At 38.3% G+C, this 27205-nt stretch overlaps 1 protein-coding gene, 2 non-coding genes and 1 pseudogene across 3 annotated transcripts; all 4 read left to right on the top strand.

Annotated features, from left to right (window-relative positions):
* The first annotated feature begins 125 nt into the window (after window positions 1–125).
* On the top strand, window positions 126–23406 carry LOC114480121 (eukaryotic translation initiation factor 4 gamma 1-like; annotated as a pseudogene).
* On the top strand, window positions 377–5399 carry LOC114480123 (eukaryotic translation initiation factor 4 gamma 1-like). Its single transcript, XM_028473970.1, has 16 exons — window positions 377–432; window positions 702–1094; window positions 1282–1428; window positions 1495–1731; window positions 1844–1948; window positions 2230–2523; window positions 2635–2764; window positions 2845–3158; window positions 3252–3424; window positions 3508–3633; window positions 3733–3814; window positions 3958–4056; window positions 4150–4290; window positions 4379–4460; window positions 4552–4692; window positions 4978–5399. The coding sequence occupies exons 2-16, from the start codon at window positions 768–770 to the stop codon at window positions 5157–5159; spliced, it is 2580 nt and encodes an 859-aa protein (XP_028329771.1). The 5' UTR covers window positions 377–432; window positions 702–767; the 3' UTR covers window positions 5160–5399.
* On the top strand, window positions 1131–1207 carry LOC114480896 (small nucleolar RNA SNORD66). The gene has a single exon (XR_003676184.1). It is a non-coding gene; the product is annotated as a small nucleolar RNA SNORD66 (small nucleolar RNA).
* LOC114480895 (small nucleolar RNA SNORD66) lies at window positions 19118–19194 on the top strand. Its single transcript, XR_003676183.1, has one exon. It is a non-coding gene; the product is annotated as a small nucleolar RNA SNORD66 (small nucleolar RNA).
* Window positions 23407–27205: the final 3799 nt, after the last annotated feature.

Below are 27205 nucleotides of genomic sequence, written 5' to 3'. Positions count from 1 at the left end.
TCTGGGTCGTCATGGTAACTCAGGATAAGATGAAAGCTGCATAGAAGCTTTGCAGAACAGCTCATTGTTGACAGGTAGTCATGGTAACTCAGATAAGATGAAAGCTGCATAGAAGCTTTGCAGAACAGCTCATATAAGTTGAAAGTGAAGTATCTTCAGCAGTGAGTGCCCAAAAGACTTTTAAAAACAACTAAAGTGGATCTAATTTTCTACAAAGCAAGTGTCCTCAGTGAACAAAATTTGTAGCTAAAGTGAGTAATAATTATAATATTTAATGTGCGTTGGAACTACTTTGTGGAGTTTGAAAGAAGTGGCTCCTAAAAGGTAGTAACATTTCTTTCTCTTACAGCTGCTATGTCTGTGCCAAAGTCAAACATGAAGGAACTTAACAAGAAGGAGGCCATTGGGGACCTTCTGGATGACTTCACAGAGGTGAGCATCAGCTCTATTTTTTCACACTCATTTTATAGTTTACAAATCTTAGATCTTTATTATGGAAAATAAAAACTTTGGGGAAACCAGTTTCAATTGTCCTGTTGTAAACTGTTACTCTGTATGAGATCTTTTTATGACTTTATTGCACAATTGTTACCAATTAGGGCCGTATTCAGTAAAATAAGAACATTAGAATGACCAGTTGGTGACGATAATGTTTTAGTTTACCTTCTTTAAAATAACATTTGTCCCTTGTTCTCTTTCAGCCTCCTGGTTTCAGTCGCTCCCAGCAGGGCCAGCGCAAAGAGCCCAGGAAAATCATCATCCACAGCATGTCTCTAAATTATGACGTGCAACTAAACAAAGCTGAGAAAGCCTGGAAACCTACGGTGAAGAAGAGCTCTTGCAGCCGTGGTGCTGAGGAGGTTGTGGATAATGATCCTGAGGTGGCCAAAACTGGGGAGCTGTTCAAGCAATTGCGTAGCATCCTGAACAAGCTCACCCCACAAAAGTTTCCAGAGCTAATGAAGCAGGTGTCTGAACTAACAATAGACACGGAGGAAAGGCTGAAAGGTGCCATTGACCTGATATCTGAGAAGGCCATCTTGGAACCAAACTTCTCTGTGGCCTATGCCAACATGTGCCGCGGCCTAATGGGGGTGAGTGCGTGTCTTTGGGTATTTTGCCTCTATTGGCTTCATTGATGATTGTTCTTAAGTGTCACGGGTCTGGGCCACTGAATGTCAATGATGGTGATGAGGAACTGATGAAGTAATCATATATATTATGTTTCATGTCCACTAATAAAATCAGCTTTAGTAATATTCTTCCATATTCCATCAACAGTTGAAAGTCCCCAGCGCCGACAAACCAGGTAAAACTGCAAACTTCCTCTATCTCCTACTCAATCGTTGCCAGAAGGAGTTTGAGAAAGACCAGGATGATGATGAGATCTTTGAAAAGAAACAGAAGGAGCTGGAGGCTGCCAAAGATGTAAGATGACATTTGTTTGTACCTCAAGAGTGGGTCCCAGATTTAATCATTTGTGTCACCTGTTAGGATGAGGAGCGTGAACGTCTGCGGGTTGACCTGGAAAACGCCAGGGTTATTGCCCGCCGCCGCTCACTGGGCAACATCAAGTTTGTTGGTGAGCTCTTCAAGCTGAAGATGCTGACCGAGGCCATTATGCATGCCTGTGTAGTTAAACTACTGAAGAACCATGACGAAAAGTCTCTGGAGTGTCTCTGCAGACTTCTCTCCACCATTGGCAAAGACCTGGACTTTGAAAAGGCCAAGGTAAGTACAATAATGAAGCATCTACATGCATCGTATCGCGATGTACCTGGCGATACCCAGCCTAGTTTATACCTTAGTTGTCATTGCTAAGTCTGTTGTATTTCCCTAACAGCCTCAAATGGACGAGTATTTCAATCAGATGAACAAAATCATCAAGGAAAAGATGACCTCTTCCAGAATCCGCTTTATGCTGCAAGATGTTCTAGACCTCAGAAAGGTAAATGGTTTAGCTTCTTTATATTTGCAGATCTAATGAAAAAAAGCAGTTATGTCAAACTTATTGCTAGGGGTGTCCTGATCAGATCATTTTGAGTATGTATAATTTGTGTTGATATGGAGTCAGAATACAGGCTAAAATATCAGTATCGTATCAGTAGTGAAAAAGTTGGATCTTGAACACCTACTTATTGCTCTCAATAAAGGTGACATGTGTCCAGAAACTAAACCATATTCAATCATTTGTAACTTCTGCTATTTAATTGTGTTTCCCAATCACAGAATATCTGGGTGCCCCGTAGAGGAGACCAAGGTCCCAAAACTATTGACCAGATTCATAAGGAGGCAGAGTTGGAAGAGCATCAAGAACAGATCAAAGTCCACCAGCAGCTCCTGTCAAAGAAGGAAAGCTCTGGAGGAGGTGGTAGAATGTGTGGGGGGGGCATGGGAGGTCCAGGGTCTCATACACCGGGCGGTGGACCAAATAGCCAGCCTCAGGATGATGGATGTGGGAACACGGTGCCCATCTCCAAGGACAGACCCATCGATACCAATCGCCTTTACAAGATCATAAAGGTCAGCAAAGCTAGTGACGTAAATGAGTCAACTGTTAAAAAGTAGATCATTTGATTTGTTCTATAGGGATGTTGTTGGTTCATAAATGTACTGTTCTCTGTTGCCTTCTAGTCCGGTGGTATGGACTTAAACAATCTGGTGCTGGCTCCTGGTGGCAAAGCCGGGTGCAAGGGCGTGTGGCGCAGCTGGGAAAAAGGCTGCAGTGGAGGCACTGAAGCTAAACCAGCAAGTGCAGATCAAGGTAAACAATGTCAAATAGGTTGACTGACTTGGGTTGGAAGATTGGCTCCTGATCTGTCCTATTTTTCTTCTTCCTTTTAGAGTCAGGACGTCCTGCTACCAGCACTCTGAACCACTTCTCAGCCCTTCAGCAGACTTCATCACTGTTGTCTTCATCAGACACTGATCACAGAGACAGGGATCACTTTGACAGATCTGGCCACGTTGATGGACGGGAAGGAAACCCAATCACCAAGAGAAGCTTCAGCAGGGAGTCCCAGGAGCGTGGTGGCAGAAGTGAGGAGAGCGCTCCCACTCCCCCTCCTTCTCTTCCCAAACCTTCCCTTAGCGAAGAGGAGATGGAGAAGAAGTCCAAAGCCATCATTGATGAATACCTCCACATTACTGACTTGAAGGTTCAAAGAATTTGACCAACATACAACAGCAGGACATTTACCTGCACGTTGAGTGTGAACATGACTAACGTTTGTCTTCTCCTGGTCCTATAGGAGGCGCTGCAGTGCGTGGCAGAGCTCAACAGTGCCTCAATGCTTTATGTGTTTGTGCGGCAAGGCCTGGAGTCCACACTTGAACGCAGCACAACTGTCAGGGAACACTTGGGCCTGTTGCTGCATCAACTTGTGAAAGTTGGGACGTTACCCACTGAACAATACTACAAAGGGTGAGCATCTGTCAAAGAACAATGTATCTAAAGCCTGGGTCACACTAAAGACTGACACTGAATTGTTGACTGTGCTGTCATAGGCTCCAGGAGATCTTGGAGGCAACAGAAGACATGGCCATTGATATACCTTACATGTGGCTGTACCTGGCTGAACTCATCACCCCTATGCTCCATGAAGGAGGCATCCCTATGGGACAGCTCTTCAGGTGAGAAAAGTTGAAAAACATTTGCAATCCGACTGTTTTAATATAATCAATATAATACAAAATGTCCCTTTCTTAACAAAAATGTTTTGTTTGTCCCAGGGAGATCTCAAAGCCTCTGGTGCCTCTGGGAAAGGCTGGCGTGCTGCTGGCACAGATCCTCCAGCTGCTGTGCAAAGGAATGGTATGTACACAAAGGTTTCTGGGTTGAATTTGTCTAAAATAAAATGTGTTGCATTGTCTCAATGCTTTTAAGAATAAGTCATATTTCAACTTGATCTTGTTTTTTTTTAATCATCTGAACTTGTTTATTTACTCATTTATTAGACTCCCAAGAAAGTTGGGGATCTGTGGATTGAAGCTGGCCTGAATTGGAATGACTTTCTTCCTGAGGACAAAGATGTGAACAAGTTTGTCACTGAGCAGGTATTCAAAACGTTATGGAACCATTAGGTGTAAATGTGAGTCAATGGTTTGCACTGTAGAACCCTGGTTTAAATGTGGACTTGTAACTTTCAGAAAGTGGAGTTCACCACAGGAGAGGAGCTGGGGCCAAAGGAAGTGGTGAAGAAGCAGCTCCTCAGTGGAGAAGAACTCAGCAAACAGCTGGACAGACTGCTTCAAGACAAGGCTGATAAGCACATCATGGACTGGGTTGAGGTGTGTGACCGTTGCTCAGACTCTGGAATTCATCTAAATGTAAACACTATTTGATCAAGTGTTTGAAACATTTCTTGCTCATTTTCAGGCTAATTTGGATGAGGAGCAGGCTGCTTCTAATCACTTTGTACGATCACTGATGGCCTCAGTGTGTGGGATCGCTATCATATGTAAGCATAACATAAGCTTCAAACTCTAATGGCAAACTAAATGGTGCTCCCCCCATGTTAACGTGTTGTTTGTTTCTTCTTAAAAACCAAGGTGAACACCCGTACAAGGCCATTGCTGAGCAGATCATGGTAAGAGCCGAGCTGCTGCAGAAATACCTGAATGACGAGGAGAAGGAGCTGCAGGCTCTGTATGCCCTGCAGGCCATGATGGTACACATGGAGGAGCCTGCTAGTAAGTGTTGTTTTATTATTTACCAGGAGGAAAAATACTATTACCATTTTATTAAAATAAAACTTTACTTTATTCTTGAAATATTCTGACTTTAATCCTGTAGTGCCCAGATTTTTATTGTATTTTATTTGAATGTGGCCCTAATACGCCGTTGTACATATGTTTGTTCATTTACATTTAAAATGTCTGTAGATTTCTAAGGACTTTATTGGTACAAAGTGGACTTACTGACAGAAATCCACAGTTCTGCTCCTAACAACTGACCTTTGCATCTTGTTTCTGCAGATCTGCTGTGTATGTTCTTCGACACCTTGTACGATGAGGACATTATTAAAGAGGAGGCCTTCTACAAGTGGGAGACGAGTAAAGACCCTGCGGAGCAAACAGGAAGAGGTGTCGTGTTGAAGTCGGTCACAGCTTTCTTCACCTGGCTCCGTGAGCCTGAGGAGGAGTCTGACAAGGAATAATGTTTAAAAGACAAATGACTCTGAAGTCAACGTTTCTGCCCCCGTTTGGCAAAGCAGGTGCTTCTGCAGTGCGGCTGTTTGAACAATAACGCCCGAGTGGCAGACTCAAATCAATCCTCAGTGAGGATAAATCTTTGTCTTTGTTTTCTTCTGATGGATGGACTTGAAACAATCATTTCTCTCCCCTCACTCTTTGGTGTTCCCTTCACACCCACCCTTCCTGCTTGTCCCAGCAAGTGTCCTCATAATTAACAAATAAATTCATTAAAAATCCTACAATGTGATTTTCTGGATGTTTTTTTTCATTTAGTCTCTCATAGTTGAGGTTTACCTATGATGAAAATTACAGGCCTCTCTCATCTTTTTAAGAGGGAGAACTTGCACAATTGGTGGTTGACTGAATACTTTTTTTTGCCCTACTGTATAAATCACATGTAAAGATCCCAATTCAAACAGTTCAAAGGTCATACTGTAGCTCTGCCAATATAGCACTGTTAGCTGTGCTGAGCAGTTAATATTTATCATTTTACACTTTAAAATAGTAAAGTCATTAAAGACTAAAATAATTAGGATTGTATATTTTAAGTCTAGAATCTGCAGTAGCTTCCTATTCTCGTGGTAAACGTGTCCATATTTAACAATGACTGCTTTAATGGAACCAATATGACACCAACTAATTGGTAAGTGTGAAAAATAATAATAATAATAATAATTTGAAGCCAAGTAATGGTGATCAGCATTGCAGGGTCAATTATAATTGTAATCATGTAATTGATAATAAATTACAATCATGGTGTAATTGTAATTGACAGTTCTATGTAGAATTTTACACATTTGTAATTAACAATTATTAAAATGTGTTTCATATCAAACTGTCCCACATTTTATCATTAAAATAAATTAAAATCTAGGGATATAAAAATCTAGGGACACAATAAAGGCTCAGATGCACCAAAAATATTAAAACATGTATTTACAATGATTAGGAAGCCTAACAAGGTAACCAATAAATATGAAATAAATGAGATGATAGATATGTGTTTTTAGTGTATTTTACAGCTGATTTAGGACCTGTTGTCATCAGAGATGCTAACAGAAGGCTAACACAAGAGGAAGGCTACCTTTTATTAGCTTATTTATTTCAGCCTTAGTAATTGTGATTCATTGTAATTTAACTTTAGTAAATTCAGAATGTAATTGTAATTGACTTTCTGAGGATATATAATCATCAGTCACTGTAATGGTAATTGAATTGTAATTGTAAGTGAAAAATGTAATTGAGCCCCAACCCTGCAGCATAGTTTTGTTCTGCGGTGCTTGTCATGATGTAATAAAATGTGTAAATAACAGATTGTGATGAAGTGATATTTTCACAGACTATGTACTCACCACATCAATAAACAGTCACCTTAGACCTCCACAGCAGCAACACTCAGCACAGCAACACACAACATTTCATCAAACATGGCAACCTTTAAAAAGTGAAAGGAGACAAACAGAGAAAGGTGAGAAAGAATTACACCTGATGGACTTGATCACATGATCAAGGTTCTGGTATTTTCACTCTAGAAAAATAGTTGATCATGTATTTTATACAGTACTTACATAGAGGAAACCACGGCAGGCTCCCAAAAATGAGTGACAGCATCCTATAAGAGACAGTGAGAGGTTAAGGCTGGAAGAAAACTGTAGCTTATGTATAGAACCCTGGTTCTAGGAGTAATATGAGTGAGATGTCTCACTATGGGATGTCTATAGAACAGAACTATGTAAAAGTAACTCAACTACATTGACTAGATATTAAGAGACTACATACACTAGTATTATGTTAAATGAAATGGTGGGAAATGTTTTTAATTAAAAGGCACAGATTTGGCTGAAAGTGAATTAATTTTTGAGTGTCACTATTCATGACAGTCCAACACTGTATTAACCCAGATTATATAGATATATATAATATATATAGTTGACTTAGTTCAGGTATAAGCTTTGACACAAATCTGATAGTTTTACTGTTTAAAATAAGGCAGACACTTAAAAGTGCTCATTTTTTCTAAAACTGCAAACTTCTTTAAAGATAGGTGCAAGTGCAAAAATTACATTTTTCAATTTCAGAAAATCAGAATATTATTCAAATTACATTTAGAAAAAAAAAATGTCTGTAAATGAATATGGCAAAGAACAGCCTTTCTAAAATGCTTAAAACACAATATATGGATCATAATGTTACATAAAAGTGCATTTTGAACACGTCAGACCTCAGGACAATTGCTCACATAGCCATAGACCAGCTCTAGGTCATCTCACTCAAAAAGTCCATCAAAAAGTTGGTTTTTCACTTTCTTTGAAAGCTTTCTATTATCAAGTTCCTTCAGAACCTTGTGAGAAAATTCAAAAGTGTACTTAAGGTCAGGTGGGTAGTTGAGGTTGAGCACGTAGATGAGACCAAACAGCAGAGAGAAGGCAGTGGAAACATCTCTGAGGTCCTTCATCACAGTGACACCTTTGATGATGATGCCCACGTCTTCTGGTGCTTCCTGTTCTTCATCACTTTCATGCATGATGACATAGATGCTGATGACAGTCTTCTCCATCTGGCTCTGGGCATCACAGAACTCCACATCCTAAAACGAGGAAACACAAAGGAACAAAAGATGGAGAAAGATACAAAGATTTGACAATTTCCAGTTCTCACATCCTTGTTTTAAAGTGGACATGTCACGCATATGTGGCTTAAATAGGACCCTATAAAATCCACAACCACAGACAAATGGACATAAATCAGCATAAAACACCGTCACCGTGGGGCAGAGGAGGTTTTTTTATGGGTAAATGTTTCTGGGGACCACTTATTAGGTGCACCGCCCTCCCCCCTCCTGTGCTGGTTGCATTAAACTCTGCCTAAATCACCACAAACACCCTCTAAAAAGCAACACAAATAATCACTAACTCCTAACGACAGAACCTCCAGAGCACGTTAACTTTGCAGTGTCTGTGAAGCTCCACCAGTGTTTGGTGTAGCGCAGCGGCGCTCCATGAAAACGTGATCAGCTTTAATCATCTTCACCTGCTCAGTGTTGGAACTATTGTGTCTGATTAACTAAGAATAACTCAGTCCATGTTGTCTTTGACTTCTTTTTATTCCACATTTTTGTCTGTGTCTCGTAGCTACACATTCACAGTCAGCTAGCTACCTCAAGTACAACCGTTTCAGTGGGAAGTTTACAAAATAAAAGTCTGTTGGAGCAACGTTATCAGAATGTTACATTCTAACATCTCATCAGATCTACAGTAAAATACATGTTGAAATAATGAATTCATAAAAAATTAACTCATGAAACACAATAATGAAAACAATCAAAGTTTAGACTTAATTTATTTTATTTTCTTTAAATTAAACAATGAAAAATGTAATATTTTTTCTATTTAGAGAGTGCATGGCTTATTATCCACAACATTGTTTTGTTTTCTTTAGTTTTTTAACTTCAGTGTATTACATGGTGTTACTTTAGTCCTGACTATGGGGAACAAAAGTAACAAAGTGTAACATCTAGTCAACGTCATATTCTACATTACACAGAAGATCATTTAAATGAGGTTCATTTAAACTCAGTTGATCAGAACTTAATCAATAAACCTGATCAGATTCAGTAAATCATTGATCCCTGAGAGGAAATCAGGTGATTAATGCTGTTCTAATACATCTTTATATGACATATAAATAATTCAAAAGGAAAAGTCAGAATAATACATGTCACTACAACTTATATTTACCTTTTAATTGTATCTTACTTTATTGTTGACATACATTTTTGTTTAATTATGAGTTTTTTTTTATTTATTAGTATTTATTTTGTTTCCTCACAGGAGTTAAAAACTAATATTTTCATTATTAGTTATATTTTTTTACTCTTAAAAATAGAGTTAAAAAGCTTATTTTGGGGTCTCTGCATTGATATTTGATCATTTATATATGATGTCTCTGGAAGAATGAAATGGTAACAATGAATTACAGGTGAAAGAGCTGGAGAAGGTCTTGACTGGGGCTCCTCCTGCTGGCAGTTGTAGGAATCACTTTAAAAATAAGCTAGGTTTGTTTTAAAGGCTCACAATTGATACAATGTTGGATTATGGGATTTAAAAATGAGGAGGACATTTTTTGGTAGAAGAAGAAACAGCTAAATTTAACAGTTGGCACAATTGTTGGGAAATAAGTGAAATAATTCATAAAACAGAATTATAAGAGGAGCTCCAACTATTTTTATGACATGCAATGTACGTAGTTTTACAAAGTAAACAACTCTAAACACTTTCTGAACATTTATGAAATGTAACCAAAGCCAGAGTAAAATCATCATAAATATTAAATGTACAATGAAGAAACAATAAATCTAAAATATCCACTTATCAACCACTTACTAAATACAATGATGTGATTATAATCTGGTAGGTCAACATTTATTAATATTAAAATGCTGTAAACATTCCTACTAGGGCTGGTGATATGAACCAAAACTCATATCTCAATATATTTTCTCAAAATGGTGAAATATGATATAAATCTAGATCATTTTATTAAATAAAGTCTGACCAGAAAAACAATTCTGGGTTAAATTTGCTGATGCTAAATGCTACACATGGACATTTATTAACAAACAGCTGATCAATATGTGACACTCATAGAAAACTCGATACATCTTGAATCTTGATATATCGTCCAGCCCTAATTCCTAAATTATAAAACAGCCTAAATAAAAACATAAATGTGTATATGAAGCACATGTGTTTATTTAATATACTTAGTTTATAAACAAGTCAACACGTTGTTTGTCTTTAAGTGAGACATTACCATTTTATTTTATTACATATTTTATTATCATTTCTCATGATCACTCATATGGTTCTCTGATATTCACTAATGACTTATTAAACACATTTATTACAGACTTTACATTATTTAACACTTTATAAACAGTGTATATTTGTGGAGCTTGTGATTGGATGATTTTTCATGATGACTTACGTGGTTCCTTCTGCTGTGGTAGACGTTAAAATCTCAGTTATTAATCTAACAGAACGTGTAACTGTGTCACATCCTGATGGTCTTTATGAAGATAAACTTTGTGTCTCATTTTACAACATATTTACACCAGTTCTTTGTTTTTATCACCAGAACGTCTTCATTCATCATCTCTGTTCTGTTTCTGCCTTTTTTGCCGCTGTCAGCACTAATCTCAGTCGATGTCCTAATTTGGCAGTTCTGCTGCAAATACTGTGAAGTTATTGTTCAAAAAACGTAATAGAGAATAGAAAAATCGAAACGGATTGAAAAATATGACCAAAACAGAATATAAAGTTATCTACGGAGCACCTGAAGAGATTAATTTGAACTTTTCTGTACTTCTAAACAATCTAAAAATACAACAAAATGCATTTAAGGGCTAAAAACGTGGATTTAGAATATGTCCCCTTTAATGTTAGCAGTTCAAACTTAGCACATATTGTGTAATGAGATTGTTAGGATCTTCACAGAAATACACAGAGAGCTTTAAGGAGTAAAACCTCCTCATTTCAATTGTGTCCATCTGTAAACAATACAAACAAACAAAAAAAGGAACAACATGTTTTTAATTTAGCTTCCCTGCTTTTAAGACAACAATTTTGAAAATACCTATTTTATTTGTGCAGAGAATCAATATATATCAGTATTTTAATGACATAATATAATGTGATTCATTAAAAGCAGCAAATTGACATCAGATGTGAGATAGAAGATACATGTGTCCAGAGTCTCCTTCTTCTGACACAATCATACAACGTAACAAATCATTCAAACTGCTGTAATTCATGTGTGTGTGTGATTTGAAGTCAGGTCAGGAGAATGTGAATGTGGAGACAGATTTGTTGAAAGTCCTCATGTAGCACAAAAACAAACATCATAAACATTTACCTTTACAGTGAATCAATCTTTTTAGTGTCTCACAGTCACATTTATTAACAAACAGCTGCACAAAATGTGCCACTTTTAACTGTTTCCCCTGTAAAGGATACAGCATGTGTGAGTGAGTTCTGTAGCGTGGCTTGTTTAGGGGAAGGTCTGGGGTTAGGACGCACTGAGGAATCATCTAACTCAGCTTTTTAATGCACTTCTGAGACGTAGTGAAAGCAGCGACTCCCAAAACAAGTGTTTGAAAACAAAATAAGATAAAAAATACATTTTGATGGCAATATTCTCATTTTCTATATCGCCAAAATACAAAACGCTATATATCTTGAAACTCAGAATATTGCCCAGCCCTACCCTAAACCTTTAGTGACTCCGCCCCTTAGTGACTCCACCCCTCACTGGGCAAGTGGCTGGTATTTTATGCCAACAGCCAAATCTACCTGTCAGGTAAAATTAGATTGATTTAAAATTAAATTAACTTGGTAATATGAGTATTTTTTTTTAACTTTTTTATGTGGATACCAATTTAATTTACATCTTGTTTGTTTTTTATAGATTTTTTACACACCAATTACAACTTTCAAAAACATATTTAATTGTAATTTCTTAACTTTTGCTCTAAATATGAAATATAACAGAGATTTGCACATTGTCTAAAACGTTATATAGAGAGAAATGCTGCACAATGCACATATTTTCTCTCTGCAGAGAATGGTTATGGAGGAGGGGATTACAATACAAACCAACAACATAAAGGTTTAGCATTAGCTTTACATTTACTCTCTGCATACAACAAACTACATTTTGATCACGTGGAAATCAAAATGAAATATTGACAATGTTTTACATTCTGCACCTGTTTCCCAGTTCTCCCTTTCACCCTCTCCTCAGTGCACGCGCTCCCTTTAGCTGGTTTTAGCGCTGGTGGGCGTGGCCATGAACGACAACATGCTGATGACGCTCTCAAACTCTACTTAAATGTAAAGGAACGACTAGCGGCGTGTAAATCAATATAAACCTTCTACAAAACATGTTATATATCAGCTGAGACTGAACTACATAAAAAGTAGTCACAATTTTACCACTAAATACAAAGACTCCCTCAGTGAAAAACACACATCTTTTCACTTCTCATTTACAATATTTGCACGGTTACAATGTGTTTAAAGTTCATCATGCTAATCTAAAAGTAACAAAACATATTTACTGTGATGAAAATGAGAAAAGACTGACCTGTTTTATCAGGTGAAGACGAGTGAAAAAGGCAGATATTTTCAAACTCAGTCCACTTCCTGCACATGTGTGTTGAGCTCACTCTGAGCGCGCTACTACGGTGGCAGCTACGGCATCTTCAGAGGGACAAAATGCATAAAAACGGTAAAAATCACTTATTTAAAAGCAACAGTAGTGAAAGTTCCTTTTTTTAGTGTACCACTAATATAATGCACAAATATAATGCACAAATATAATGCACATACTTAAACACAGCTCAGAAAGCATTAAGGCACAAAAAACTAAAATCCCCCTAAATCAGAGGTAAGGCTATAGTAAAGCATTAAAACAGGTGTTTTTTGTACAAACAATAACTAGGATATGACTGTGTGAGGTCTGCATCGAGGATGAACATTGTGATGTTTTTAAATAGTACAGTTAAAGTTGCTGAGGTGGTGGAGAAGGGAGTGGTCATCTGTGACACCTTCACTGCTGTCTCCCCTCTCATTAACCCAGACATGAAAATGATGATTTCTAAAGCCCCCCATTCATTAAAAATGAACAGCTGGGAAAGGAAGTGTCCAGATATGAACAGCTCGTGTCACAGATAAAAATGGTTTCTCTCAGGTGTAAGTCTCTGAAACTGAAGCACGTTGTGTGTCATAAAGACAGGTTTATATGATCCTAAAAGAACCTGAACCTGTCTTTCTCATTTAAAGTTGATGTTTTAATCACATGCTTTTTGCTTCCTCAGAGACAATGAAATGTTTTGGTTGTGGAGAGGAGGGGCACCTGATCCGCTCCTGCCCCGGGGTGGGCGGAGCACAGCGGGCGGGGATTCGCCTGAAGATGCCGCCCCTGCCCCGGTTACCGTGTGGGCACTCCAGTTGCTGCTGTGAGGACGGGTTTCTTTCCTGCTCCGGTGGAGCGTCTGTCATGGGGGTTCCTCCTGCAGCACCGGTCCCCGTGGTTCCTGTGGTGTTATTTGAAGAGAAAAGTGAAGCCATGATGGCAGATGTGAATGAACAGTGTGACTATCAGGAAATGATGGAGGAGATGTCAGATGATGATCTCCTCAAAGTGTCTCAGAAAAGAAAAATTCACTAATCAGAAAAAAAGAGTAATGAAACAAATAAAATGAGTGTAAAGATGTCCACAGAGTCAGAGAGAGCCTTTCTGTGCGCTCGTGGGGATCTCTCCACGTGTGGTGATGTTGAGTTATGGTGCAGAGGTACAGTAGGGCGGGTCATCACAGTATAAAGTCTGTGGCTGTTTCCTGGGACAAAAAATAAAAAGTTATCTTTCAGATTTGATTTCATTTCATGCTGGGACCAATGAGCTAGTTTTTTTTAATTTTTACTGTGTTTGCTAAGCTGACTTCTGGTCTGACTGTGTCCATTCACTGACAGCGTACAGGAGTCTGCTGCATAGATATTATATACTGTGGTGTCATTGTTTAACATGTGTGCTATTGAACGTACCCTAGATCTGTTGTAATGTGTATATGTCTATGACCTGCTCTGTTGATTCACGTGACATCACTCACATTGCTGCATCGCTACAAAGCTAGAGCGCTAAACAGGAAACTTGAGAATCTGTCGTCTGAAATCATCAAAATGTCCATATTTTGTGTAGTTTACGGATGCTCCAATCGTTCTAACAGAGAAAAGGAAAATAGATTTTATAAAGTACCGAAGATTGTTGTTCACAAAGATGAGAAATGTAAAAAGTTCACAGAACGTCATAAAAAGTGGATTTTAAAGCACCAGTAGATTTATTACACCACATATGTGCATGTTTTACATAACATCCATTCTTTGGTTTTGATTTATTTATGTATTATTAACGTTTCAATTCACCAGTAATGTGACTGATGCGTTGCTTCTTTTTATGTCTGGAGTCACCAGATTATCTGGATACTATTTGGATCACAACACTGTTTGGTGAAGTTAGCAGATATTCACAGATTCAGACTTCCAGCATCAATAACTATTTAACAAATGACACCTCTGTCATCAGTGTGAGGAGGACAATATGATACAAGATCATTTTTAATAAACGCAGCAGAATAAAAGTCCGTCTGTCGGTCGTTCTGTGTGGTGAGATTAAAACATGAAGCTGTCGTCATAGTTTCCCTTAAATATCCAAATATAATACAAACAGAACCAGATTTAATTTTAAAACAGAAAAACGCTGCTTGTTTGGTTTTTAAGCCGAAAAACAAATTTTCAAATTTTCTGGGGGGGGGGGGGGGGGGATGCTACTCAGAACTGAGTGGTTTTGTGCCCCCCACAGTTTTCTTAATGCCCCCCCAGATAATGCTAAAAATAGATTTACAAACCAACTCAATATATATAAAGGTTTATTTAAAAAGGATTCTGGGTTTTCTATTAGAAAGGGCCAAAGTCTGCCTCTATCTGCTCCAGAATCAACACCAGTCCAACCAGTGCTGTGGAGTTCATGATGAGCTGGAGGTTATGGACCATGGATGTAGTCCTGGTCCTGTTGGTTCTGGTCCATGAACTGTGTCCCTGCCTCCTCCATATAAAACACAATTTTATACAATATACATAAGTAGGGGGTCCCCGCTCCATCTCTCCATCAGTTTGGGGGTCCTTGGCCTGGAAAACGTTGAAGACCCCTGTTCTACACAAGTTTTATATATACAGTTTATACATTCACATCAAACATATATACATACGTACATACACATGAATGTATATATGACATGTACTTAATATTAAACTAATTTATATTTTTACGACACATTTCATCAATTAAATATAGAGGGGAAATATATAAATGAATACAAACCTTTTATTATATGTATTAGTATATATTTTAATATATTTTATACCATTATATACATATTATATATTATTGTTGTCCTAGGTAAAATTGCTGCTCTTCTTTCTTATACGTACTAACGAAGTATGATTTAAAAAACGTTTTAAACTGGTTTATGTTGGTGCTTTGTTTTATTTCATCCTTTAGACAGTTCCATAATGTAACCTTTGATATTGTTATACTCATCTTTTTGACTGCTGTTCTGGCATTTTTCATCTTGAAACATAGTTTTCTACCAGAATTGTTTTCCCCTTCTCTCCCTAAAAAATCTTTTCTGCAACCCTTTTGGAAGTGAACCTTTACTTTATAAATCATTTGAACAGTTTTGAGTTGGATGAGATCTGGGAGTTTTAAATCTGGTGTTTTTAAGAATAATCCACGTGTTTGTTCTCTGTATCCTGCGTTATGTATCAGTCTGATGGATCTTTTTTGCATTATGAATAACGGTTGGATGTTCGTCATGTATATAATTCCCTAAACTTTTTGACAGTAAATCAAGACAATAGTAATGGTTATAATAATAATAAGAATAATAATAATAATAGCAATAACAAAGTAATATAATAAGAATCTAGTCACAATAATACGATAAAAACAATAAAAAATATTAAATAATGATATGGTAATATGATGATAATATAGCAATGCTAATGAAAAATATGATAATATAGCAATGCTAATAATAAAATGAGAATACCAGTAACTATAATATAAAATATTAATAATTAAAAGGAGTTTAAAAATATAATGATCATTAAAATAATGCCAATAACATTAATACAGTAGTACAACTATATAATAATAATAATGACAATAACAAAATAGCAAAGAGAATCCAGTAACTGTAATACAATAATAAAAACAATAATAAACATAAAATAATAAGGTAACAGCAATATTAATAATAATACAATGAGAATACCAGTAACTATAAGATAAAATAATAGAAAAAGAATAATTTAAGAATAACAATAACAATACAGTAATAGTACAATTAGATAGAGAAATAATATTAATAGTGAAAGTAGTAATAGTAATGGTTATAAAAATAATAAATAGGAATATAAGAATAACAATAACAACAATACAGTAGTGGTACAATTAGATAGAGATATAATATTAATAGTAGAAGTAGTAATAGTTATAATAATAATAATAGCAATAACATAATGAGAATCCAGTAACTATAATAAAATAATAAATATTACAATAAAACAGCGTGTGCGATTTCCCCGGTTTAATTCTATGGGATATGAACATGATAAATGTGTTTGTTGTTGTTTTTTAACTCACTTTTATATTTTTTTGTTTGGTGTATTTTTCTGTAATGTATGTTTTTTGGAGTCAATATATGTATTTGTGTATCTTTCAGTCTTAGTATATTTAAATAAATAAATACGTATGTGTTTGAGACGCTGATAACCAAACTCCATAGACATTGTAGCACCAATCAGAAAAACAACCAAACTGCGCAAAACAAAACGTAAAGCTCCAAACTACATGAATGAGTAAGTAAATTAAAGTATTATGTACAATTCGGCTGTCTTTTTTTAAAAACAAAAATATTTTTTTATATCTTTGAACCGAGTGGTCAGAGCTTAGCTTCTATGCACAGCATGACACAGAATCTACAGTTTTCCAGATGGAGAATTGAACAGGTTGAGGTCAATATCGACTCTAGTGAAACACCGCGTTATTGAACAACAGTTTTATGGTTTAAACAATGGGAAACGTGTCTGTAAAAGACTCACCAGTGGCTGATGGTTTCAAATCATCTATTCAGAGAGTTCCCGTGTTTGAGAAGCTAACAATAGCATAGCACAGGAGGAAGTGGAGTCTGCCGTGGCTCATACACACGAACATCAGTGACTAACATCAGGCCCAATAAGTGAGACTTAAGAGCTTTGTTAGTTTATCAGTGTAAACACAGCTGCTCAGACGTTCCTCTCCGTATAAAACTATCTTCTTCTCTCTCACTCCTGTTTACAGTCCGTGTCTGCTTGGCTGTGTGCGCAACGATTGGCTCTGGCTGCACACGTGACTCTTGCTCGTGTGAGGAAATAGATATAGATGGTGCGCTAGCGCCCCCTCACACCCTGAGGTCAAAAGTTGAATAGGTTTCATTTCGGGGCCGTCCAGAAGTGAAATAAAATTAAAATAAACATTTTGAAATGACCAAATTACTCCAAAATAACAGATACACACACACGGGGTATTTGGAACCCGTCGACCAAGTTTCAGGTCGAACTGGAACCGTGTCCGGGAGATATTTGCTCCACATACACACAATCATCCATCCATCCACCCACCCACACCCACACCCACACCCACACCCACACCCACACACACACCCACACACACACACACACACACACACACACACACACACACACACACACACACACACACACACACACACACACACACACACACCTCCCTTGAGTTATAGTATAGATTAAAATCTAGGGATATAAAAATCTAGGGACACAATAAAGGCTCAGATGCACCAAAAATATGAAAACATGTATTTACAATGATTAGGAAGCCTAACAAGGTAACCTTTTATTAGCTTATTTATTACAGCCTTAGTAATTTAACTTTAGTCATTGAGAATATAATTGTAATTGACATTCATAATGCCCCACCAGTTAATGCTGCCTGGCGTTGACTCTGGGTCGTCATGGTAACTCAGATGAGATGAAAGCTGCATAGAAGCTTTGCAGTACAGCTCATTGTTGACAGGTAGTCATGGTAACTCAGATAAGATGAAAGCCGCATAGAAGATTTGCAGAACAGCTCATATCAGTTGAAAGTGAAGTATCTTCAGCAGTGAGTGCCCAAAAGACTTTTAAAAACAACTAAAGTGGATCTAATTTCATAAAAAGCAGGTGTCCTCAGTGAGAAACATTTGTAGCTAAAGTGAGTAATAATTATAATTTTTCATGTGCGTTGGAACTACTTTGTCATAAAATCACTATTTAAATCTAGTCTATTTTTAACATAGAATTGTCTAATATTGTCTACACATTTGGGAGCACAGTGGTGTTTTGGTTAGCACTTCTGCCTAACAGCAAGAAGGTCCTGGGTTCATGGACTAAACACTTGGTCCTTTCTGAGTGGAGTTTGAAAGAAGTGGCTCCTAAAAGGTAGTAACATTTCTTTCTCTTACAGCTGCTATGTCTGTGCCAAAGACAAACATGAAGGAACTTAACAAGAAGGAGGCCATTGGGGACCTTCTGGATGACTTCACAGAGGTGAGCATCAGCTCTATTTTTTCACACTCATTTTATAGTTTACAAATCTTAGATCTTTATTATGGAAAATAAAAACTTTGGGAAAACCAGTTTCAATTGTCCTGTTGTAAACTGTTACTCTGTATGAGATCTTTTTATGATTTTATTGCACAATTGTTACCAATTAGGGCCGTATTCAGTAAAATAAGAACATTAGAATGACCAGTTGGTGACGATAATGTTTTAGTTTACGTTCTTTAAAATAACATTTGTCCCTTGTTCTCTTTCAGCCTCCTGGTTTCAGTCGCTCCCAGCAGGGCCAGCGCAAAGAGCCCAGGAAAATCATCATCCACAGCATGTCTCTAAATTATGACGTGCAACTAAACAAAGCTGAGAAAGCCTGGAAACCTACGGTGAAGAAGAACTCTTGCAGCCGTGGTGCTGAGGAGGTTGTGGATAATGATCCTGAGGTGGCCAAAACTGGGGAGCTGTTCAAGCAATTGCGTAGCATCCTGAACAAGCTCACCCCACAAAAGTTTCCAGAGCTAATGAAGCAGGTGTCTGAACTAACAATAGACACGGAGGAAAGGCTGAAAGGTGCCATTGACCTGATATCTGAGAAGGCCATCTTGGAACCAAACTTCTCTGTGGCCTATGCCAACATGTGCCGCGGCCTAATGGGGGTGAGTGCGTGTCTTTGGGTATTTTGCCTCTATTGGCTTCATTGATGATTGTTCTTAAGTGTCACGGGTCTGGGCCACTGAATGTCAATGATGGTGATGAGGAACTGATGAAGTAATCATATATATTATGTTTCATGTCCACTAATAAAATCAGCTTTAGTAATATTCTTCCATATTCCATCAACAGTTGAAAGTCCCCAGCGCCGACAAACCAGGTAAACTGCAAACTTCCTCTATCTCCTACTCAATCGTTGCCAGAAGGAGTTTGAGAAAGACCAGGATGATGATGAGATCTTTGAAAAGAAACAGAAGGAGCTGGAGGCTGCCAAAGATGTAAGATGACATTTGTTTGTCCTCAAGAGTGGGTTTGTACCTCAAGAGTGGGTCCCAGATTTAATCATTTGTGTCACCTGTTAGGATGAGGAGCGTGAACGTCTGCGGGTTGAGCTGGAAAACGCCAGGGTTATTGCCCGCCGCCGCTCACTGGGCAACATCAAGTTTGTTGGTGAGCTCTTCAAGCTGAAGATGCTGACCGAGGCCATTATGCATGCCTGTGTAGTTAAACTACTGAAGAACCATGACGACAAGTCTCTGGAGTGTCTCTGCAGACTTCTCTCCACCATTGGCAAAGACCTGGACTTTGAAAAGGCCAAGGTAAGTACAATAATGAAGCATCTACATGCATCGTATCGCGATGTACCTGGCGATACCCAGCCCTAGTTTATACCTTAGTTGTCATTGCTAAGTCTGTTGTATTTCCCTAACAGCCTCAAATGGACGAGTATTTCAATCAGATGAACAAAATCATCAAGGAAAAGATGACCTCTTCCAGAATCCGCTTTATGCTGCAAGATGTTCTAGACCTCAGAAAGGTAAATGATTTAGCTTCTTTATATTTGCAGATCTAATGAAAAAAAGCAGTTTTGTCAAACTTATTGCTAGGGGTGTCCTGATCAGATAATGATGAGTATGTATAATTTGTGTTGATATGGAGTCAGAATACAGGCTAAAATATCAGTATCGTATCAGTAGTGAAAAAGTTGGGTCTTGAACACCTACTTATTGCTCTCAATAAAGGTGACATGTGTCCAGAAACTAAACCATATTCAATCATTTGTAACTTCTGCTATTTAATTGTGTTTCCCAATCACAGAATATCTGGGTGCCCCGTAGAGGAGACCAAGGTCCCAAAACTATTGACCAGATTCATAAGGAGGCAGAGTTGGAAGAGCATCAAGAACAGATCAAAGTCCACCAGCAGCTCCTGTCAAAGAAGGAAAGCTCTGGAGGAGGTGGTAGAATGTGTGGGGGGGGCATGGGAGGTCCAGGGTCTCATACACCGGGCGGTGGACCAAATAGCCAGCCTCAGGATGATGGATGTGGGAACACGGTGCCCATCTCCAAGGACAGACCCATCGATACCAATCGCCTTTACAAGATCATAAAGGTCAGCAAAGCTAGTGACGTCAATGAGTCAACTGTTAAAAAGTAGATCATTTGATTTGATCTATAGGGATGTTGTTGGTTCATAAATGTACTGTTCTCTGTTGCCTTCTAGTCCGGTGGTATGGACTTAAACAATCTGGTGCTGGCTCCTGGTGGCAAAGCCGAGTGCAAGGGCGTGTGGCGCAGCTGGGAAAAAGGCTGCAGTGGAGGCACTGAAGCTAAACCAGCAAGTGCAGATCAAGGTAAACAATGTCAAATAGGTTGACTGACTTGGGTTGGAAGATTGGCTCCTGATCTGTCCTATTTTTCTTCTTCCTTTTAGAGTCAGGGCGTCCTGCTACCAGCACTCTGAACCACTTCTCAGCCCTTCAGCAGACTTCATCACTGTTGTCTTCATCAGACACTGATCACAGAGACAGGGATCACTTTGACAGATCTGGCCACGTTGATGGACGGGAAGGAAACCCAATCACCAAGAGAAGCTTCAGCAGGGAGTCCCAGGAGCGTGGTGGCAGATGTGGGGAGAGCGCTCCCACTCCCCCTCCTTCTCTTCCCAAACCTTCCCTTAGCGAAGAGGAGATGGAGAAGAAGTCCAAAGCCATCATTGATGAATACCTCCACATTACTGACTTGAAGGTTCAAAGAATTTGACCAACATACAACAGCAGGACATTTACCTGCACGTTGAGTGTGAACATGACTAACGTTTGTCTTCTCCTGGTCCTGTAGGAGGCGCTGCAGTGCGTGGCAGAGCTCAACAGTGCCTCAATGCTTTATGTGTTTGTGCGGCAAGGCCTGGAGTCCACACTTGAACGCAGCACAACTGTCAGGGAACCCTTGGGCCTGTTGCTGCATCAACTTGTGAAAGTTGGGACGTTACCCACTGAACAATACTACAAAGGGTGAGCATCTGTCAAAGAACAATGTATTTAAAGCCTGGGTCACACTAAAGACTGACACTGAATTGTTGACTGTGCTGTCATAGGCTCCAGGAGATCTTGGAGGTAACAGAAGACATGGCCATTGATATACCTTACATGTGGCTGTACCTGGCTGAACTCATCACCCCTATGCTCCATGAAGGAGGCATCCCTATGGGACAGCTCTTCAGGTGAGAAAAGTTGAAAAACATTTGCAATCCGACTGTTTTAATATAATCAATATAATACAAAATGTCCCTTTCTTAACAAAAATGTTTTGTTTGTCCCAGGGAGATCTCAAAGCCTCTGGTGCCTCTGGGAAAGGCTGGCGTGCTGCTGGCACAGATCCTCCAGCTGCTGTGCAAAGGAATGGTATGTACACAAAGGTTTCTGGGTTGAATTTGTCTAAAATAAAATGTGTTGCATTGTCTCAACGCTTTTAAGAATAAGTCATATTTCAACTTGATCTTGTTTTTTTTAATCATCTGAACTTGTTTATTTACTCATTTATTAGACTCCCAAGAAAGTTGGGGATCTGTGGATTGAAGCTGGCCTGAATTGGAATGACTTTCTTCCTGAGGACAAAGATGTGAACAAGTTTGTCACTGAGCAGGTATTCAAAACGTTATGGAACCATTAGGTGTAAATGTGAGTCAATGGTTTGCACTGTAGAACCCTGGTTTAAATGTGGACTTGTAACTTTCAGAAAGTGGAGTTCACCACAGGAGAGGAGCTGGGGCCAAAGGAAGTGGTGAAGAAGCAGCTCCTCAGTGGAGAAGAACTCAGCAAACAGCTGGACAGACTGCTTCAAGACAAGGCTGATAACAAGCACATCATGGACTGGGTTGAGGTGTGTGACCGTTGCTCAGACTCTGGAATTCATCTAAATGTAAACACTATTTGATCAAGTGTTTGAAACATTTCTTGCTCATTTTCAGGCTAATTTGGATGAGGAGCAGGCTGCTTCTAATCACTTTGTACGATCACTGATGGCCTCAGTGTGTGGGATCGCTATCATATGTAAGCATAACATAAGCTTCAAACTCTAATGGCAAACTAAATGGTGCTCCCCCCATGTTAACGTGTTGTTTGTTTCTTCTTAAAAACCAAGGTGAACACCCGTACAAGGCCATTGCTGAGCAGATCATGGTAAGAGCCGAGCTGCTGCAGAAATACCTGAATGACGAGGAGAAGGAGCTGCAGGCTCTGTATGCCCTGCAGGCCATGATGGTACACATGGAGGAGCCTGCTAGTAAGTGTTGTTTTATTATTTACCAGGAGGAAAAATACTATTACCATTTTATTAAAATAAAACTTGACTTTATTCTTGAAATATTCTGACTTTAATCCTGTAGTGCCCAGATTTTTATTGTATTTTATTTGAATGTGGCCCTAATACGCCGTTGTACATATGTTTGTTCATTTACATTTAAAATGTCTGTAGATTTCTAAGGACTTTATTGGTACAAAGTGGACTTACTGACAGAAATCCACAGTTCTGCTCCTAACAACTGACCTTTGCATCTTGTTTCTGCAGATCTGCTGTGTATGTTCTTCGACACCTTGTACGATGAGGACATTATTAAAGAGGAGGCCTTCTACAAGTGGGAGACGAGTAAAGACCCTGCGGAGCAAACAGGAAGAGGTGTCGTGTTGAAGTCGGTCACAGCTTTCTTCACCTGGCTCCGTGAGCCTGAGGAGGAGTCTGACAAGGAATAATGTTTAAAAGACAAATGACTCTGAAGTCAACGTTTCTGCCCCCGTTTGGCAAAGCAGGTGCTTCTGCAGTGCGGCTGTTTGAACAATAACGCCCGAGTGGCAGACTCAAATCAATCCTCAGTGAGGATAAATCTTTGTCTTTGTTTTCTTCTGATGGATGGACTTGAAACAATCATTTCTCTCCCCTCACTCTTTGGTGTTCCCTTCACACCCACCCTTCCTGCTTGTCCCAGCAAGTGTCCTCATAATTAACAAATAAATTCATTAAAAATCCTACAATGTGATTTTCTGGATGTTTTTTTTCATTTAGTCTCTCATAGTTGAGGTTTACCTATGATGAAAATTACAGGCCTCTCTCATCTTTTTAAGAGGGAGAACTTGCACAATTGGTGGTTGACTGAATACTTTTTTTTGCCCCACTGTATAAATCACATGTAAAGATCCCAATTCAAACAGTTCAAAGGTCATACTGTAGCTCTGCCAATATAGCACTGTTAGCTGTGCTGAGCAGTGAATATTGATCATTTTACACTTTAAAATAGTAAAGTCATTAAAGACTAAAATAATTAGGATTGTATATTTTAAGTCTAGAATCTGCAGTAGCTTCCTATTCTCGTGGTAAACGTGTCCATATTTAACAATGACTGCTTTAATGGAACCAATATGACACCAACTAATTGGTAAGTGTGAAAAATAATAATAATAATAATTTGAATCCAAGTAATGGTGATCAGCATTGCAGGGTCAATTATAATTGTAATAATGTAATTGATAATAAATTACAATCATGGTGTAATTGTAATTGACAGTTCTATGTACAATTTTACACATTTGTAATTAACAATTATTAAAATGTGTTTCATATCAAACTGTCCCACATTTTATCATTAAAATAAATTAAAATCTAGGGATATAAAAATCTAGGGACACAATAAAGGCTCAGATGCACCAAAAATATTAAAACATGTATTTACAATGATTAGGAAGCCTAACAAGGTAACCAATAAATATGAAATAAATGAGATGATAGATATGTGTTTTTAGTGTATTTTACAGCTGATTTAGGACCTGTTGTCATCAGAGATGCTAACAGAAGGCTAACACAAGAGGAAGGCTACCTTTTATTAGCTTATTTATTTCAGCCTTAGTAATTGTGATTCATTGTGATTTAACTTTAGTAAATTCAGAATGTAATTGTAATTGACTTTCTGAGGATATATAATCATCAGTCACTGTAATGGTAATTGAATTGTAATTGTAAGTGAAAAATGTAATTGAGCCCCAACCCTGCAGCATAGTTTTGTTCTGCGGTGCTTGTCATGATGTAATAAAATGTGTAAATAACAGATTGTGATGAAGTGATATTTTCACAGACTATGTACTCACCACATCAATAAACAGTCACCTTAGACCTCCACAGCAGCAACACTCAGCACAGCAACACACAACATTTCATCAAACATGGCAACCTTTAAAAAGTGAAAGGAAACAAACAGAGAAAGGTGAGAAAGAATTACACCTGATGGACTTGATCACATGATCAAGGTTCTGGTATTTTCACTCTAGAAAAATAGTTGATCATGTATTTTATACAGTACTTACATAGAGGAAACCACGGCAGGCTCCCAAAAATGAGTGACAGCATCCTATAAGAGACAGTGAGAGGTTAAGGCTGGAAGAAAACTGTAGCTTATGTATAGAACCCTGGTTCTAGGAGTAATATGAGTGAGATGTCTCACTATGGGATGTCTATAGAACAGAACTATGTAAAAGTAACTCAACTACATTGACTAGATATTAAGAGACTACATACACTAGTATTATGTAAAGGCGTTGTGTGTAACCACTAGAAATAACATTGTTAAGTTTCTTCTAAGTAACATCTTATTTACTGTAGAACAAACTCTAAACAGAACCAGAAAACATTTCTGAACAGAATTTGCTGCATTTATTACAACTTTTTAGAACCATTCATCAAACAAGATGGACACTTACATACATAGTGAATTGTATATACGCATAATGTAAAATTTCAAGATGTAATCATATTTAGCTTATCTTTAACTGAGATTTTTAATAAGGTTTTAAAAGTTATACCTCTTAAAGGGATCCTCCACTGTTTTTACAAATGTGTCCTAAAACCTTTGAAATGTCCTTATTAGATGATCTATTCCTAACAAAACATATTATTTTGTATCATATTTGTTTTGTTGAAATGACATCATTGACACCAATCGCCCCTTTTAGTCCACTGAGTTCTAAAAGACAGTGTTTTTCAACCTTTTTTGAGCCAAGGTACATTTTTTTCATTGAAAAAATCACGAGCATTAAAAAATGATACTCTGTAGCCTATATTAACAATTAATTCATTCTTATCAAAGTGTCTTGAATATGAATCAAATAAACACAAAGAAAAAAATAATTCATCATATTTTATATATGTTCTTTCAGACAAAGTGCACTTAACATGTCCACTTTAAAAATACAGCTTGAACATAAATGCTACAACAATGTGGTGTTACAGGTAGTAGAAAACTCAGAAACGTAGTGCTTATTCTGACAGATGCTCTAATATTTGGGTCAGATTTCACTGTTCCACACTGAGAAATATGAAGAGTTGAATGAACAAAATGTCAGTGTATTTTACTCACTCAGTGTGAAACCTTTTTGGATGAACACATGATATCCTGGCAGGAATTGAAGAAAGACACACACCAAGGTCTTCCTCAATGGCTCTCAGTCTCTCCCTGTTTTTACTTTTTATGGCAGTCAGGGTTGAGAAGTTCACCTCACACACATATGTCATGGAAAATGGGAGCAATGTTAAAATAGCTTTGTTTGCCAGAATGGGGAACTCCTTGGCAGCAGTCAACCAAAAAGTGTCCAAAGGTAGATCAGCAAAGCTCAGCTTAAACCAGCATTTAGTCTCAGTTCAGTTAGTCCCTCCTGCTCCTGTAAAGTCATGTCCTTTCCAACAACTGTATGGTCCCTAACCCAGTCAAGACTGTCCGTGGAGGCTGAAGAGTTTTCAGATGTTTACCTATTATCTCACACAGTGCAGCAGTGTAGACATGTTGCCATTTCTTGGTGAGTGGGAACATTTCAAGGTTGCCACTTTCCACATGTTGTTGCCAGAGGTGCACCTTTGAACGGAAGCCATTTATTTGATCCGTACTTGTGAGCAGGTTTTGGTTTGGGCCTTGCATCCGTGTGTTCAGTTCATTCAGATGATGAAAAATATCCACCAGATTTGCCAGCCTTGTACACCACTCATCACTTTCAAGCAGCTTTGTGTAATCTGATCCCCCATTTGTCAGAAACACTTTAAGTTCCTCCCACAGCTCATACACACGGGCCAGCACCTTGCCACGCCACAACCATCGGACCTCCGTATGGAACAGCAGGGCCTTGTGATCCGCTCCCATTTCCTCACACAAAGATGCAAACATGCAGCTTTTCACAGGACGTGTCTTTACAAAGTTTACCATGTGCACAACATCATAACACAGGGGTGTGGTCTGCTGGTAAAGTCTTGGCCACGAGGGCGTCACGATGTAAGAAACAGTGCGAAACAATCACATCTGGGTTTATTTCCTTCACTCTGCTGACGAAGCCTTTGGTGCTCCCAACCATGGCTGTGGCTCCATCAGTGCAGACACTCTTTCACACTTAAGTTCTCCTTGTTCAAGATATTGTGATGTGACCTGAAAAACGTTCTTTCTGGCAACGTCTTGCAAAATAGGAAGTTTTCTCTGATTGCGTCTCCATCCACAAAACGCACATTGGCCAAGAGTTGAGCATGTCCACTAATATCCGTAAACTCATCAAGTTGCAGAGCAAAGTTCTCACTGATATGGATCTTTTCCAAAAGCACACTTTGGATGTCTGCAGACATGTCAGCAATACGTCTAGAAATGGTGTTATCTGAGAGAAGGACTTTGGCTATTTCTTTAAGCGCTTCAGGTCTCAGCATCTCATTTACAATGGCTTTGTAGGAGGGTATTATTAACGTCTCTGCCACAGTGTGGGACCTTTTTGA

This window comes from Gouania willdenowi, chromosome 18 (assembly GCF_900634775.1).
Source record: "Gouania willdenowi chromosome 18, fGouWil2.1, whole genome shotgun sequence".
Lineage (NCBI taxonomy): Eukaryota > Metazoa > Chordata > Actinopteri > Blenniiformes > Gobiesocidae > Gouania > Gouania willdenowi.
Note: the sequence above shows the minus strand (reverse complement) of the source record. Positions and strands in the feature narration are given on the sequence as shown.